At 35.2% G+C, this 17,974-nt stretch overlaps 1 protein-coding gene across 2 annotated transcripts in view; it reads right to left on the bottom strand.

Annotated features, from left to right (window-relative positions):
- MAD1L1 (mitotic arrest deficient 1 like 1) overlaps positions 1 to 17,974 on the bottom strand; it is an 872,812-nt gene that overhangs the window by 831,458 nt on the left and 23,380 nt on the right. For both annotated transcript variants that reach the window (XM_052000199.1, XM_052000207.1), the window contains exons 6-9: positions 13,337 to 13,418; positions 12,526 to 12,656; positions 9,242 to 9,356; positions 7,380 to 7,441 (exon numbers count right to left, since the gene is read on the bottom strand). In XM_052000199.1, the coding sequence (XP_051856159.1) occupies positions 7,380 to 7,441; positions 9,242 to 9,356; positions 12,526 to 12,656; positions 13,337 to 13,418 (390 nt within the window). The remainder of the gene's footprint in view (positions 1 to 7,379; positions 7,442 to 9,241; positions 9,357 to 12,525; positions 12,657 to 13,336; positions 13,419 to 17,974) is intronic.

The raw sequence follows: 17,974 nt of genomic DNA, 5'->3' as shown, positions 1-17,974 counted from the left end.
CTTTTACAACTCTTCATAAACTATTCTCATCGAATCTATTCATTCCTTTTTCACTCCCACTGCTACTTTAGTGCTTCCTAAACTAGTTTCTTTGATTATAAATTTTTAATTCCTCTGTCCTTTATATCCATTTTATGCTATTAAGCTACTAAGACTTCCCTAAAGGATTTCCCTAAAAAGCAATTTCCTCCAGAACATAAGCTCTTTGAAAACAGGAATACTTTAACTTTTATCATCTTCTAGTTCTACCACATTACCTAACACATAGTAAGCCCTTAATATATTTTTGTTGATTCACTAATTTCAGCTCTAAATTTAGCACATAACTTACATACACACGCGCATTCTACTTCCTTAAATACCTCTAGTGCTGCCAATAAATATTACTCAAACTTTGGATAGAAGAGGAGGTGGATTAGATAACCTGACCAAAAGACACCATGTCCCATCTTCAATGTGGCAAGTAGAAGCCTCTGCAGCAATCCAAGAGGACAAGGGAGACTTGGTTTTTATGAAAAGAAAGAAAACTGCAAGAATCCAAAGCAAAAGCTGTTAGTAAGGGTTCACTTGCGAGCAGTGAAATTTAAAAATCTGACAAAAAAAAATTTTCCCAAGCTACTAAGATGCTGTAGGTTCTTTTCCTGCTTTGAGACATCTGCATTCTTACTTTGAAATCTGTTGCCACCTGTAGCCAAAATTAAGTATCATCTTAATAAGTCTATTGCACACCTTAGTAAATTTCAAAACTAGTAAGTACAAAAAAGTTTATCCCAACTCCTAGGCATGCTATTCGGAAGTCTCAACCATTCTCACAAAACACTCCTCTTTTAAAAAAAAAAAAAACCTATATTCTAGAACCAATATGATTAATAACTCCCAATTAATACACTAAGTACCTTATTTCCTTCAAACAAGCACACTGTAAATTGTAAGGAATTAGACAAAAGTAAAACAGTGGTGAAAACAAAGCAGGAATTGGAGTTAGAAAATCTAGTCAAATATTGCCTCTTCCTTTTTATAATCTGTACTTAATCAACATGAGTCTCAACATTTTTTGCATTTTTTTTGAACCTCAACATTCTAAAAGTTAAAATGAAAATCTTGAAATAACAATTGCTGTTCAAGCATTTTTTAGACATATCTGACTTCTGTTGGCCCCACTTGGAATTTTCCTGACAAAAATACTAGAGTGGTTTGTCATTTCTTTCTCCAGTTGGTTTTACAGATGAGGAAATTGAGGCAAACAGGGTTAAGTGATTTGTTCAGTGTGTGGGGACAGATTTGAACAAAATCAGTTTTCCTGACTTCAGGCCTGTCTTGAACTAGCACTTAAAAGCATCCAAAATGGAAATGAACTACCTCAAGAGGTGATAAATTTCTCCCACATGGGAGGGCATCAGTATGCTTTGATCCTCATTCAGTCTCCATAGTTCTTTCTTTGGATATGGATGTCTTTTTCCATCCCAAGTCTATGGGAACTGTCTTAGATCAGGGTATTACTGAGAAGAGCTAAATACATGGGGATCAAACAGAGATGAGATATCCATTTGTCAAGTATGTTTTCTCAGGGATATCATTGGGTAGGGATTGAACTACTGCAGTCCTCATTCCATTATTGAAAATAATAGAAGGGATGCCTCTCAGGGAGGAGAAAGAATATTTTGAGAAATGAAGATATCAATACAAATCTTTACAATATAAAAGGTATCAGTACAAATCTTTAAAGTAGGCAGTCTTCAAATTCATTGGGTAATTGGAATATCCTACAAATAGGCAAGTGCTTTTGAGGCCATATTGTCACAAAATGTTGGTAGTGAAGTTTTTTTCTGCCTCTCCACCTACAAATCTTTTCTGGAATATGTTCTTCACCAGACTCCAAGATTAGACATATGTTAGGAGTAAGCTAACTGAGAAAGGAACAAATAAAATAACTAAACCTGCTCTCCCTCCTTGTCTCTGACTCCCAGCTTCCCTGGTTTCCTTCAATTCTACTTTCTGAAGAAGGCCTTTCCCTGTTCCCCTTAATGTTACAGATTTCCCTAAGAAATTACTTCCCATTCATTCTATGTCTTGTTTATACATAATTGCTTGCACTTTGTCTAGAACACTGGACAGGAAAAACTAGACTATTTTCGTCTTTCTCTGTATCCTCAGAAGTTAATAAAATGTCTGGCACATAATAAGTATTTAATAAATGCTTGTCGACTTGACCTGAATAGTTTATACTTGTTCATTCAGGGCCACATCTAAAATGGCAAGACTGACCTGAATAATTCTTACTCTTATTCTATAGGCTGGCTTCTCTGGGATTAGAAAAATGCCAAAAAAAAAAAAAAAAAAAAAAAAAAAGACCTTAGAAATCACTTCTCACAGAAAGATGGGAAACAATTTTGGCACTCAGGGTTTCTGATAAAGGCCTCATTTCTAAACTAAGTAGAAAACTGGATAAAATTTATAAGAATACAAGTCATTCCCCAAATGATAAATGGTCAAAGGATATAAAGACAATTTTCAAATGAATTAAATCCATTTATAGTCATATGAAAAGATGTTTTAAATCCCAATTGCTTAGAGAAATGCATATTAAAACAACTCTGAGATACTATCTCACCTCTCTCAGATTGTCTAAGATAACAGGGAAGCTAATGATGAATGTTGGAGGGGATGTGGGAAAACTAGGACACTAATACATTGTTGTTGAAGTCATAAAATGATTCAACCATTCTGGAGAGCAATATGGAATGGATTTTCCATGTGATTAGAAAAAGCCATACACATCTAGAAAGACTAAATGTAGATCAAAGCATACTATATTTAACCTTTTTATGTTTGTTTTTTCTTTCTTAGGGTTTTTCCCTTTTTTTGTTCTGATTTTTTCTTTCACAACATGAGAAACATGGAAATATGTTTAAAAGTGCATGTACAACCTTACATCAGACTGCTTGCTTTCTTGAGGACAAGAGAGATAAGGGAAGCAGGGAGAAAAAATTAGGAACTCAAATCTTACAAAAAAGAATGTTGAAAATTATCTCTACAAGTATTTGGAAAATAAAGCACTATTATAAATTTAAAATTAATTTAATTAATTAATTAAAGAATTGATAAAATACTATTAAGGAAAAAATATTTCCCATTCAAGGCCAGCCAAAAAGCATGTAATCAAACAATCAATCAATGAGCATTATCAATCACTATATGCCAAGTTCAATGCTAAGCATGAGTTATACAAAGAAAAAGGAGGTGAAGAAGGAAAACACTTCGGATATAACACACTGGTACAAAGACAAAAAGATGAGAAACAGTGTTGTGTGTGAAAAAAAAATCTAGATCAGTATGGCTGGATGAAAGTATATAAGGAAGGGAGCAATATGTAAGAAAACTTGAAAGATATGAAAAAACTTAGTTGGGAAGACCTTTAGAAGCCAAACAACAAGCATCTTACCATATTTGAATAGACGGGCTAATCAAATTAGGATGTCCATTTGATTGATTTAGGATCAAATAGGATAATAGGTAATGGATCAATTAGAGTTTATTATGAGAAGCTGAATGGAGTTATAGAGAAAGTTAATATGGCCACACATTTACTTAAGGAAAATCACTTTGACAATTGTATAAAGAATGGATTGGGGAACAAAGAGATCTCAAGAAGGAAAACTAAGTAAGAGGCTACTACAACAAATCAAATTATAGGTGATGATGGCCTGAATTAGAAAAACAACTACGGGAATTGGAGAGAAAAGACCACATATAAAAGATGTTGTGCAAAAACAAATTGCAAGATTTGGCAACATACCAGAAATGGGGGAGGGGGGGAGGGCAGACTGAGGATCCTTACAAACAGGTTCTGATTTGGCTTATTATTAAGGATATTAATACCCTCAAAAGTAATAAAGAAGTTCAGAGGAGGAGAAACTTTAGGGAGAAAGATAGTGAGCAACTTTGGATTTGATGAACTGAAATGCCCTTGGACATCACCAAGGCTATGAGAAGGGAAACTAGGCCTAGGTATACAGATCTGGGAATTGTCTGCCTAAAGACAACATGAACCAATGGAAACTAATGAGATCAACAAGTAAAAGAATACAGAATAAAGAAAGAACAGTTCAAGAAAGTTAACATGACTTGGGGAATACATACTGTGGATGTAAAATGAATAAATATGTGTTATTTTTGCATTTGGGATAGAAATTCAATTTTACTGCATGTATTCTGATTGTTTTATTCTATCTATCTTTTAGCAGATACTAAGTACATTCTAGTAGAGGCTTGACTGATTATACAAGTGGTCATTTGATCCCTTTTATTCTAGAGAAATCATAGGTGCTTATGATTTGCCAAAGACTCACAGGAGAGATGCTTTCTGATGGACTAATAAATCTGGAAAAGAAAAATGACTTCTGAAGATTACGGCTCTATTGGAATCTGCATAAAAAAATCTTGGGTTTTTCAGATTAAGTTCAAAAACATATAGCATCCTGGTTTGTTCTCTATAATTTTTGAAAGCAGAAGGAAAAAAAAACACCAAAAAGCATTTTAAAGTTGCAGAAGAAACTAAAGCCAATAAAAGTAGCTGAAATGGAAGATGATTTCAGAGCCAGTAATTGGATAGCGTAATTAAATTACTCTTTAAGTAAAGGACAATTCTTTAAGGAAAATTCCCAATCTTGGAAGTTTTGTAGAACAGTATGAAAGGCCTCCACATCCCTGCCTGTGTTAAAACCCAACAAGTATGTAAAAACAAAAAGCCCTCTAAACAACTATGCTCCCTAGAACTCGAATGACTAACTGAAAATGTTAAGTCCAGTCTCTCCAGAAAAATTTAGAGAAAAGGTAAAAGCCACTCAGTAAGATATTCAAATGAAGGCTTATGAAATTAGAAATTGAGTGGCAAAGAGGTTATGCTTGAAGGAAAATAGTTGCAGAACCACCAGAGGAAGATGAACAACTCCTCCATAGAGAATCATGGGGTAACAGGAAGATGGAGACAGAAATAAGAAGTAACAGAAAGACTAATGGTTGCTGCTTACAGCCCTCCCACCCCCTCTTATTTATAAAGAAGCAAAACGCATATCACATTGACTCTAGGATAAACACCTGTTCTAGGACCCTAGGATAAAAAATGTGCTATCAGCGTCCAATCTGTAACCCCATCCTGCTTCCTGTCTACTTACAAGCTGGCAATTAGGCTAGCTGAAGTTGGCAAAGGAGATCTCATACAAGGATATGATTAGGTCAATAATTTCCCATTATATTTTTTATCTTTCTATCCCAGACTGGAGGGGGAAAAACACAATGTTCTTCAAATCATAAAAGCAGGCCTAAAAACTCAGTCCAACTCACTTATTATGATCACAAAAAAGAAATTATTTTCTTGAGAGCCATTACCTTTTCTGTACACACACACACACACACACACACACACACACATGTAAAAAGAACCCTTTAACAATACTCCACAATGCGATGTAATCAAATATTTTGCTAATACTTTGTACTGAATGTTCTGATTTTAAATGAAGATGTTATTAAACTTCAGCAGGAAGAGTCACTTGGTTCCATTTCCCCCCCACTATGAAATTACCTCATTAAACCTGAACAGCAGGAAGTAAAAGCTTTTCAACCAACAATTGACACAAAAACTATGCTGGGACAAATTATTTCTTTCTAAAGGGAAGACTAGAATACCTCAAAATTACTTTTCTCCTTGCATATTCTTAGTCCAACAAGAAGGAAAGAATACAACAGGCCAAGTGGAAAACAGGGAACTGAAGGATCAATTTATGAGCATAAAATAAATGGTCCTCAAATTTTTAAAACCTATATGGGTTACTTTTAACTGAAACTCATCTATTTCCATGTCAATCAAGGAATTTTTGGGGGCACTCACTAAAAATTGTTTTGAGTGCACCAGGATTAGAATTGCTATGGAATCTGAAATTTGTTCATGAGGCCCTGGGCCTTTACCTATTGTTCTCAAATTCTCTCTTTCCCTTAGAGTCAGCCATTAAATTTCTTTCCCATCTTTTCTCCTCATACTTAACCTTTCCAACCTTAGGAAGTCACAATGGAATGATTTCTTAGGTCCTTTTGCCAGTAAATTGGCTTTTCTTCTTTCTGACTTCTTCAACCTCTTTTTAAATATTTATTAAAGAGAAGCAGTACTATATAGCAGATAGAGATGGCCTTGGATTCCAGAAAATGTGAGTACAAGCTTTCCCACCCAGGAAAGCATACACTCAGGCTGTGTGATTTCAAGCAATTCTAGAAGATTGTAAATAGCAATTACTACAGGTCTACATCAGCAGAAGAAGATTTTTTACCAGCAGCTCCTTACTGTGATAAAAACAAAGGTATGATCAAAAGATTAAAGTCAGACAGATATTAAATTAAGGATCCTTATCAAAGGACCAGATTTTTAGAATCTTAGAACATAGAATCAGAGATGATAAAAGCTAAAAGAGTCTAAGAAATCATCCAATCCTGTTGGAATCTTTACGAATCATCTATATACTATATTTTAAAAGAAGAAAAAGAACACCACACAATCCAACTCTTTAATTTTGAAGATAAAATAGCTGAAGACCAAATAGATTAAACTGCTTGCCTGAGTAATAGTGGAAACACTGAGATCTATATCAGATCCTCTGAATGTCAGTATCACACAACTTCCACTAGACCACATTATTAATAATTTCTATTTTCCCCAAATCATCAGGGATATATGCTCATTTTGAAACAGAAGAGAGGTAAACTCACTGTGATGAAGCAATGTCAAGAGAACCACAGAAAGACAACAACAACATGATGGGTGGAAATTATGGGAAGAAATAGATAATCATCCCATAGAAAAGAAAGTATGGCACTGATCTGTGCCACTGGAGAAAGCCACATTCTGAAATCATAGTAAGATAGCACAGTATAGACAAATAAAAAAATTCTGAGAAAAATCAATCAATATATACTGAAGTATCAAAATACATTTATTCTATGGTTTTTAAGCATCTAATATCTATTATCTATTATCACAAGAAATTCTCTTCTTAAATTCCAAACTGATGAAAAAGACTTTAAAATGGAAGTTATATACTTCTGCTGAATACCAAAAATATCTAAGTACCTACACCAAAACTTAACTTGGGCTTTCATGTCCTCAAAGTTATAACATTCTGATGCTTCAAATTGAGTTTGTCTTTAAAGATCATGATTAACTCACCAAATCAAACTAAAACACAAATTATTAAAAATAAAGATAAGTTCTTTAGATAACCTGATTCAGGGAAATTTGGAAATATATTTCCAAAAAAATGTTTTTAAGCCATTACAGTTTGAAAACTGAAAGAAAGGCCAGCATAACTTCACACATATTTATTACATACCTGATATTTAAGCCCATGGTTTGGTCCAGTCTCTCCCAGCTTTTCAGCTTTTCCAGCAGTTTCTAAAAAGTCAGAGAAATCATAATATATAAAAACTGTTTCCTTCCATCTCAAATTCCAGGAACAATCTCCCTTAAGACTCAACATCTTTTTCAGTCTCATGATTAGAGCATGATAGACATTGATTCACAATGACATACTGGGCCAAATCACAACTGCTCCTTGAATCAAAAGACTGACTAGATATGAGAGTAATTGAAGTGATCCTTAATTTTTTTATAACTTCTACCTGTTTAGAAAAATGTTAATATTATAAGTAAGACCCTTGTGGAAAAACAATTAGGTTAGTATTTTTCCCCAAATGCTCTACTTTCAATGTATGTTTCCCTGGTTCAGTCTTCTCTAGCTTCATAAATGAAAATATACATCCCCAAATGCATAAAGTAATGTGAAAAAGTCATAGAACCTTACTGCAAAACCATGAACTAACCAAACATACAGAATCATGAATGCTGGCTGCCACACCAGAGTGTAGCAAAGAGACAACTGATCTCAAAGACCAAGGTTCAAGGCTTATCTAAATAAATATAGGTAACTCTGGGCAAATCCCTTGACCTTTCAATGCTCCTCTCTATAAATTACATGGCAAGTGTAGCTCACTACTAGTAGAAGTTTCTCAGGGCAGTTAGCTGACACAGTGGATAGAGAACCAGCCCTGAAATCAGAAGGATGTGAGTTCAAATCTGGCCTCAGAACCTTAACACTTCCCAGCTGGGTGACCCTGAGCAAGTCACTTAACCCAAATTAACTCAGAAAAAAAAAAAAAAAAAGGTAGAAGTTTATCCCTAGGAGATCTATCCAACTGATGAAATCATAAACATGCCTCCCCACAACCTTCTTTCCCATCCACCCTAAAAGAAATCCACCCCACCAGAGCCTTTCTTTTTTCTCAGAAAGATAATAGAAGAAAACATAATAGAAACAAGTTCTTCCCATTACTGGAAGAGAATGGAACAATACAGCTACCAAGTAGGAGTATTCGAATGACTTCCCCATCTTGCTAGAGACAGATTTTTAACAATCAAACAAAAAAGAAAAATCAAATAGGTGACTTAGTTATTTATGTTAGATTGTTATTTAGCACATGCCCTTCAACTGCATTAGGCCCCGACCTCAAAAAACTTTACATAACTATTCTTAATGTCAGTGAATAATCCTAATAGACTGAAATACCCATCAAAGAGGAATGAAAAGAAAAAAGAACTACTATTAAAGCAGGATGTCCCTTTCCCCCTCGTTGCACCTTTAGGTAATAAAAAAGACTATTTGTTATATAGGATGGCTCCCAGAGAGGGTCATCTGGGACAAATGGTGGCGAATACCATAAGGATATAAAAAACAAAAGACATTAATAAAAAACCTTATGTAAAAGAGTTTTACCAACAAAATGTAAAAATAAAAGATGATGAATGTCTTTTCTAAAAATTACACGCTGTAGCTGCATGGAGAGCTAAGGGTAGATCTTTCAAGGACACATAATACAGATGTACAATAATAAGGGTCTCTTCAATTGAGACTCAACTATCCTCAGATAAAAGTGCTGTTGTATTTTATTAAAGGTCTTACTCAGAAGGGAAAAAACCTCTTTCAAAGAAAGAGTATCTTGCATTTTCTTTTTCTTATTACTAGAAGAGACATTACAATAATGGCTGAGGTTTAAGGGAAAACAAACTAAAAAGGAAATGTCCATTCTCAATAAACAAATCAATCCAGACTTGAAATCTTAAGATCCTTCAAGAAAACTAAGATAGGTATGTAAGAAAACACTAGACAGTTGATCTCTCTTTAGAAAAGATCCTCACCTCCTTCTCCAATTCCAAGGTCACCATATCTTCCTGTAACTTCTCATGACGTTCCAATTTTCTCTGAAGTCCTTCTACCTCTTCTTTCAACAAACCATTGTTCTCTTTCATTTCTCTGGTGGCAGCAGGGAGAGAACGATCATTTATAAAGCAACCAATCCTTTGTCCTGAACCTGCTCCTGGGCTTGATTAGCAAATTCACAGTATCTACCAAACTAAAGGAGGATACTTGGGTCTCATCCTAGTCTAGAAAATTAATTCTGCCTATCAAATCTTTGTTATTCTAGGAAGGTCTGATTACTTTCATATCATTCATAGCTTGGTTCCTGCAAATATGCTTCAAGGTAGCAAAGTTGACATAACATAGAGTAAGGACAGGGACACCCTCCTGAGTTCTCCCAAATTCTCTTTCAAAAAACTTTAAAAATGATGCTTTAAAATTAATTTGGGAGTGGCAGAAACAAATATATGTCAAGCTACTATGTACTCAAAAGAGCTGCTGGAAAAGCTTGAAAGCAGTGTTTTTCACCAAAAATCTCCTGGATCACTATATTTGCCTTAGAAGAGCTAAGTCTATCATAGTTGTTCATCATATAACTTTGTTGTTATTATATATACAATGTTCTCCTGGTTCTGCTTCCTTCACTCAGCATCAGTCTGTCCAGGATTTTCTGAAATCTGCCTCATTATTTCTTATAAAATAATATTCCATTACATTTGTATACCACAGTATTCTCCAATTGATAGGCATTCCTATAATTTCCAATTTCTTGCCATCACAAAAAGAGATGCTACAAACTTTTTTGCACATGTAAGTTCTTTTCCTTTTTTTTATGATCTCTTATGGGATACAGATCCAGTAGAAACACTGCTGGATCAAAGGATATGCACAATTTTATAGCTCTTGGGGCATAGTTCCAAATTGCTCTCCAGAGTGTTTGCATCAGTTCACAACTCCAACTTTACTACTTCTTTTTTTTTTTTTTTAACTTTTTATTGACAGAACATATACATGGGTAATTTTTTACAACATTATCACTGTTATTATCATTATTCCTGTTCTGACTTTTCCTTTCCTTCCCTTCACCCCCTCCCCTAGATGGCAAACAGTCTTATACATGTTAAATATGTTATAGTATATCCTAGATACAATATATGTGTGTAGAACCGTACAGTTCTCTTGTTGCACAAGAACAATTGGATTCAGAACCTGGGAAGAAAAACAATAATGCAAACAGTTCACGCTCATTTCTCAGTGTTCCTTCTCTGGGTGCAGCTGATTCTGTCCATCATTGATCAATTGGAACTGAATTAGATCAACTTTACTACTTCTTAAGAGACTTCTGGGTAAACCACTTAACCTCTAAAGGCCTCAGTATCCCCAGGGATGAGGGCAGTTGACCTAAATGTCCTCTAAAGTCCCTTCCATCTTCAAATATAGATCCTGTGACCTACCTCAGACTCAAATAATAAAAATTACAAAAACAAGGGCAAATTCATTGATGGAGGGGCTATAGGCATACTAATTCACTGATGGTGGATCTGAAAATTGTTTTAACTACAGGAAAATAATTTCGAATTATGCAATATAGTTATTCAATTGTTTGTACTTTCTGAATCTGCAAAAGTCCCAAATAGGTTACTGACAAAAAGAAAAGGCTTTGATGCAAAAAGGTTAAGAGCATTACTCATAAAAATAAAAAGTTTCACCAAAATGTTTGCCTAGTGACTAGGTCACAGTTGAATAAATAATGGTATATGAATGGAACTTAATATTACTAAACCATAAGGAAAGGGGAAAAAAAGAAGAGAAATACAAAAAGACTTGTATGTACTAAAGTAGAGTGAAAAAGGAACATAACATAAAATAAAGACAAAATCACCATAATTTCCTTTATTGGAGTGTTCTTGCTTGGTTCATACTTGTATCATTATTTGGATAAAGGAAAAGATTTTAATTCAACAAACATGCATTAAGCACTCACTAGCTACTTATCAGGTGCTAGTGATATGAAAATAAAATCAAATCATTCTTGGCCTCAAGGAACTTATATCTACTGGAGAGGATACAACTTATATTTAACAGACAAGAAAAGATAAGTATGGACAACTGGAAATGAAGGCAGCAGAGGATTCACACGGCAGGAGACATCCAGGCTGAGACTGAAAGGTCACAAGCTATTCTAAGAGGCAAAGTTGAAGATGATGGCAACCATTCAGACATCTGGGGGAAGGGGATGGGGGGAAGGAGGGAAAAAATTAGAACAAAAGGTTTTGCAATTGTCAATGCTGAAAAATTACCCATGCATATATCTTGTAAATAAAGCTGTAACAATAAATAAATGAATGAATGAATGGACGAACAAATTAATTAATTAATTAATTAATGCAAGATTCATGGAATTTTAAATAGACCATTTAGGTAAGAATGCAGAATTTGTTAAAAAGAGAATAAATATGAAATGAATAAGAAAGTAGTCAATACCGTAGAGCATTTCTAATATCAGAATGAGAATTTCCAATTTTATCACAGAGCAGGACAGTGAGATGCCTTCAGAAATGACTCTCTTTTATTCTATTCTACCTCCCTATGCCATAGGAAGATGATTTTTGCAGCAGTGAAAATGAAATAAAGGGGACAGACTTTAGAAAAAAGAAGACATTAATTCAATACAACAAGCAACAAGTATCTATCATATATAAAGTGTAATTAGAAGACTTTTGCAATAGGCCAGGGCAACAATGTTTCAAGGCCTGAACTAGCATGTAGACTGGAAAATAGAGAAAGAGAACCAAGATGCTGTGAAGACATCATCTAAAAGATTTAACTGATTAGATTTGGGTGATGAGAGACGGAAAAATCAAGAAAGATTACAAAGTTTAGCCTAAAGGTGGAGAAAGTCTTAGGGAGGATATGATAGCTACCTTCAAGTATTTGAAGGACTATGATATCAATTGGACTGGTTTTTCTTGACCCCAAAGAACAGAATTAATATCAATGAATAGGATATTAAGAGAGGCAGATTTCAGTTATTAATGATTAGAGCTGTCTAAAAGGGATATGTTAGGAGATAATAGGTTTTTTTATTACTGGAAATCTTCAAGCAGAGATAACACTTAAAACACTTAGCTAGGATGTGGAAAAGGATCTCCTAAATGATGTGGTTAAGATGCGTTTGTGATCTCAGAGGTCCTAGCTGAGATTTTAGGAAATTTAAATAATAATCTGAGAAACAAAAGGCTCTAGAATTTCCGTCAGCAACAGACCATTTTTCCTCCATTACCTCAAGTAGGCATTTTCCTCCCTTAATTGCTTCACTTCCCTCTCCATCTTTGGGAATCGTACAAGTTCTGACTTCATGTTTTTCACAATGGTAGCATCCTGTTCCTGCAGAGATAGCTTCTGTTCCAATTCCTAAGAAAAGCAGAGACCCAAAAGAGATGAAACATAGGAGCATTGAAGGCCTGCTGATGGGCTACTAAACTTTAGCAAATTCCTTTTTTCAATATCAATAAATTATACTATACTTCATAAAATCACATAGTGCTACTGATTGGAAGTCAGAATAAAAACTTTGATTCATTTTTCAAACAATAGGGTTGTATCTATCTTGATGCAGCTACGAAAACCTAATCCAATTATTTCTAGATGTCTTAATAAGGTTAGAGATATAATATATGATTATTAGCAAAGCAAAGATAACTAGCCCATCAAAGACAAATTTGGCCTCAATAGCCAAGCTGGTCTCATTAATCATATCTTTAACTCATTGGCCACGGACTCAAAATTCATGCATTCCAAAAAATTAAAATTCATCCATTTTGTTTCCCTTCAAAAAAGATATGTTTGTTGATTACATATTTGTCTGTGCAAAGAAATTAATATTTCTATATAAGCTGCAATTAATCTAAAACTATAGATCTGAGACAGCCTAGTGTAACACAGAACTAACTAAAAAGTACCCCCCTATCCCATCCTTAAACATACTTTTGAATTGTCCTTCAGAAATACCAAATCTATCCACATGTAACGTCTACAAAATAAAAACACCTTGACCTAACTGGAAGGGAGAAGGAAACACATATCCTACTCACTTTTATTTTCTTTTCACTGTCAGCTATAAGACAATGGTTTGCTTGGAGCTCCAGGACTCTCTGGCTGGCTTCCTGCCATTTTCTGTTCAAAAGACAAGAGAGTTACCATCTGAATACATGAAGACATTTCACAAATTAACCATCATTCCCAATATGAAAGTCCATTCAACAGAAATATATTAATAAGATTTGTATGATTTTGGCAGAGCCAGGATTAAGGGCAAGCAACAGCTACTGAGTATAAAACAGAATATTTTTTAATATTTTATAAATGCACATGTTTTTAATGCCCCCAAAAATCCTATTTATGGCATTATATATATATTTACACACTTTACAATGATTACTCAAAACATAGCTGGACAATGAGAAATCTTTCATGGAACAAAACAACAAATGGAAATGGTCTTTATCAAAAGTTGTCGCTGGTTATCAAACACCACATTTTCTGAGCAATGGCCTAAGCTCTGTCCAAAGATTCAGCTTTGGGATGAGAATGTAATGAAATGTTATTCATGGATCACAGCATATAATAAAAATGACAAGTTATAATAAAAGATTTAAAAGAATATATTTATTGAAACTTTCACATCTGACAAGGCAGGACCACAAATTAGCAGAAATTCCATCAGATCTCAGGAATATCAGTCCCCATATGGTAGAAATTTTCTATTTCCATATGAACTAAATGCTAAAGACAGTTTCCTTATCTTCTTCTTCTTTTTTTTTTCCCTGAGGCATTTGGAGTTAAGTGACTTGCCCAGGATCACACAGCCAGGAAATGTTAAGTGTCTGAGGCCAAATTTGAACTCAGGTCCTCCTGACTTCAGGGCTGGTACTCTATTCACTACACCACCTAGCTGCTCCTTCCTTAAAGGAAAACCATTCCATGATTCATAAAATAAATCCTTGTCATAGTACATGCCATTCCCTTGGTCCCAAAAATGTTCCAGATCTGACCATGAAACAACTCTTGACCTTAGGATAAAACCCAATACAGTTCAATGGATGAAGAACTTAGGAGAAATACATATATAGGACAGGCAAGACATCCTTGTTTTACTCCAAGATAAAGATAGGAAGCAGCAAGTTACAGGCAATCAAACCACCACCATGACCTTGTTTACTATCTCCCCTTAGATCCTGATGAAGATAGTCAAAAACCCTAAGCCCAAAATGCTTGGGAAGAGCAGCAATCAAGTCCTAAGCCACCAGATCTGCTTCTAACCCAGCATCTAACCCAGCCATCATCAAAAAGAAAAATCATTGTACACAGGGAGCCCAGTTTTCCTCATCAGTACTTGCAGCAATTACTGATCAAAAGTCACCAATATGCAGAAAAATAAATGAGCCTTAAAAGTGGCCACATTTCTTAGATTACTAGTCCTGCTTACAGGCCAGCCTTTGCAGACATCACCTGGAGAGCAATTTCTATGTAGAGTCAGCCATCCCTACCAATGGCCAAGCCCAGCTGAAACAGCAGGGCCTCCTAAAGAACAGACAGAAGGTACCAAGCATTAAGACAACTCCAACCACCATCACATTTTATTACAATGTGAACTTGAGAGCAAAAACTTTTCTTTTTTTTTTTTTAAATCCCCAGCCCTTATAGTTCCTGGCACACAGTAGACAAGCATCATCCCTCAGATCCTGATGGAGACAGCTCAGGACCCTGAGCCCAAGAGCCTTGGGAATAACAATGCTTCCAGTCCAGTGCCCTCAACCATCATTCTGGGAAGCAACTCCAGAGAAAAGCAGCATAGCAATCACTCCCGGAGGTATTATAACCTCAATCCCTGTAGACAGAAAATTTTTGCTACCAAAGTCCTTGGCATTGTCAAACAGTTCAGCATCAGAAAGTGACATAATTTTATCAGTGTAAATGACATTAAAGAAGAGGTACTACCATCTGCTTACTGCTGTACCGTAAGAACCACGGGACCTTTCCATCTGACTTAGAGTTGAAACGTTCTATGTTATTTTCTCCCTTAAAATGTGAGTTATTTGAAAGGAGAGAGCTATATGTTTTGTTTTCCCTGCATTTAGAGTGCTTTGCACACAGTAAACACTTAATAAATGCTTTTTTTATTTTAACAAAAGATAAAAAACATGCAACAATATCAAAATCCTCTTTAAAAAAAAAAAAAAATCAACACCACAGCCCATGCAGTAAAAGTATTATCTGGGACATTTGAAAAGGAAGCAACAATAAAAAGGTGCACAGAGAACATCAGGATTAGAGCAATAATGATAAGAACTCCCAATACAGTCACTAATCAGCACCCTAGGTCTACATTATCTATAACAATGAAGCAGAGAGAGGTCCTAAGCCACTTGGAGGCAAGCTGTCCCAGGATCTAAATTGATATGGAGATTCATTATAGAGTACCATCAGCCACCCTCCAAGGAAAAACACATCCTTCCTGAGAGACCAGAGATCAGAGGAATTATAACAAATCCCTATTCCTTTGGAAGCCTCTACTAAGGGAATACCTTCACCACACTCCACCTTCCACTACTTTAGTGCTTCATCCCAGTGTTCAATAAATACTAAATGCCTGAAGATGACACCAGAGATAGAAGACTTAGCAAATGTATTAGCAGCATGTCCAATCTTTGATAGGTTTCTAAAGAAAATGGGTGCCCTGATCAGAAGGTACATTGTAGGAGGTCTATAAGAAAGAATTATATGTTCTGGAAGAACTTGGATTCTGGCACAGTTCACTGGTATGCAACATGAGACAATATCTTTAATAAATATCAACTACATGAGTAAAAGAAAGTCTCCTATCTTGAGACAGAGGAAAATGGATAATATCATCAACGTGTTAATTGAAGGCAGGTCAAGAACAAAGCATAATCATAACCCACTGATATTTGAAAGGCAATTACTAGCATCATGAACAGAAGCAGTTTTAGTAGCCACTAGTGACTGGTCCATGTTTATACTATCAGAAACATATTCACAGTGATTAATTGATAGAGCAACTTTATTCACCTTCCTGTAATCTATTACAAAGGTAAGATCTGCCTTCTTCACTAGCCACTAACTAGTTATTTTAAGGGGACCTGGTATGACAAAGCATTCCAGTTTCCTTCATCTACATCACCAAGAGAACTTATGTTTCACATTCCTCCCCCTAGGCACCCAAAACTGTTTAAGATTAAATACAAGTAGATGGTTCAGATGACTTCAAAGATTTCCAAAGGTTTCTACCAAAACAGAAGTAGCCATAAACACTCATATAGTTACTCTCAAGTAGTAAAAATATTTATCCAACAATATCTTGGTTAGCACCAATTGTGACTCAGGTATCCTACTGCCAACTCGGCAGATGCCCCTTCCCTAAGTAGTCTTCTGATGAAACAATTGCTGAAAACTGGACTCACTCAAAGTCTCTCAGTATGATAGTAAACTGACTGCCTTTTTCCATAGTCTCTTAAATATCCAGTGCCTCCTTTCCTTGCTAAATCAACTTAATTCGAGCACATACCCTCTCTCAATCCCCAAGTGGTCTTGCAGTTAGAGCAGCCTGAGTTTCAGGGGGACCTCAGCTGGCTTGCCCAACTAACTAGGAGAGTCACTTTGCAGAAAGTCCTAAGTTTCAATGGGGCAGAAAGATATTTACTGCCTTAACATCAGATATCAGGATACCATTTAAAAAGTTGCCAAATTCCAAAGGCTAATTATCAAACATCTTTTCAACTTATTACTTCAAAAGCCAAATCCAAAGCCAAGCCTTAGAAAGGAGGTATCACCTACAATTTATGTAATATGGCTATGGGCAAAGCATCTCCTCCAATCATTCCAAGTATCTATTGTTTGAACATCTTTTCATCTGTTACTAAACTGTATCTATCCCTTGATCTAATGATTTTACTAAGAACCTATGTGTACAAAAATGCTTGTAGTAGCTCTTTTTATAATGGCCAAAAATTGGAAACTTAGGAGATGTCCATTAACTGGTGAAAGCTGAACAAATTATGGTATAAAGTAAAACAAAACATTACTATAGTATAAGAAATGATAGATAGTTTCAGAAAATCTGCATGAACTGATACAGAGTGAAGTAAGCAGACCTAAGAAAAGAATTTAATCATTACTGCAAAAATAAACAATTTTGAAAAAATCTAAGAAATATGAAATCAATGCATTGAACAACTATGATTCCAGAAGACTTATTATAAATGCCACATCTCATCTTGACAAAGATGATGGACTAAAAGTAGAGAACAAGATACACCTTTTGGGGCATGGCTAATGTGAGGATGTTTTGCTTGATGTATATATTTCATAAGTTTTGCAGGGTTTTTCCTCTGCAGATGGGAAGGTAGGAAGGAAGAAAAAATAAATGCTTCTGAAAAGATGTACTTTAATAAAGAGGAGGGAAAAGGATGTTGGAAACAACATGGATGCAGTTCACCAAATTAATTTCTTTTAGGAATTTCAACCTCTTTCTTTTTTTTTTTTTTTAATAATTTTTTATTGATAGAACTCATGCCAGGGTAATTTTTTACAACATTATACCTTGCATTCACTTCTGTTCCGATTTTTCCCCTCCCTCCCTCCACCCCCTCCCCCAGATGGCAAGACCTTTACATGTTGAATAGGTTACAGTATATCCTGGATACAATATA

The sequence above is a fragment of the Antechinus flavipes genome, chromosome 1 (assembly GCF_016432865.1).
Source record: "Antechinus flavipes isolate AdamAnt ecotype Samford, QLD, Australia chromosome 1, AdamAnt_v2, whole genome shotgun sequence".
Lineage (NCBI taxonomy): Eukaryota > Metazoa > Chordata > Mammalia > Dasyuromorphia > Dasyuridae > Antechinus > Antechinus flavipes.
The sequence above is the reverse complement of the archived record's forward strand: the minus strand, read 5'-3'. Positions and strand labels throughout refer to the sequence as shown.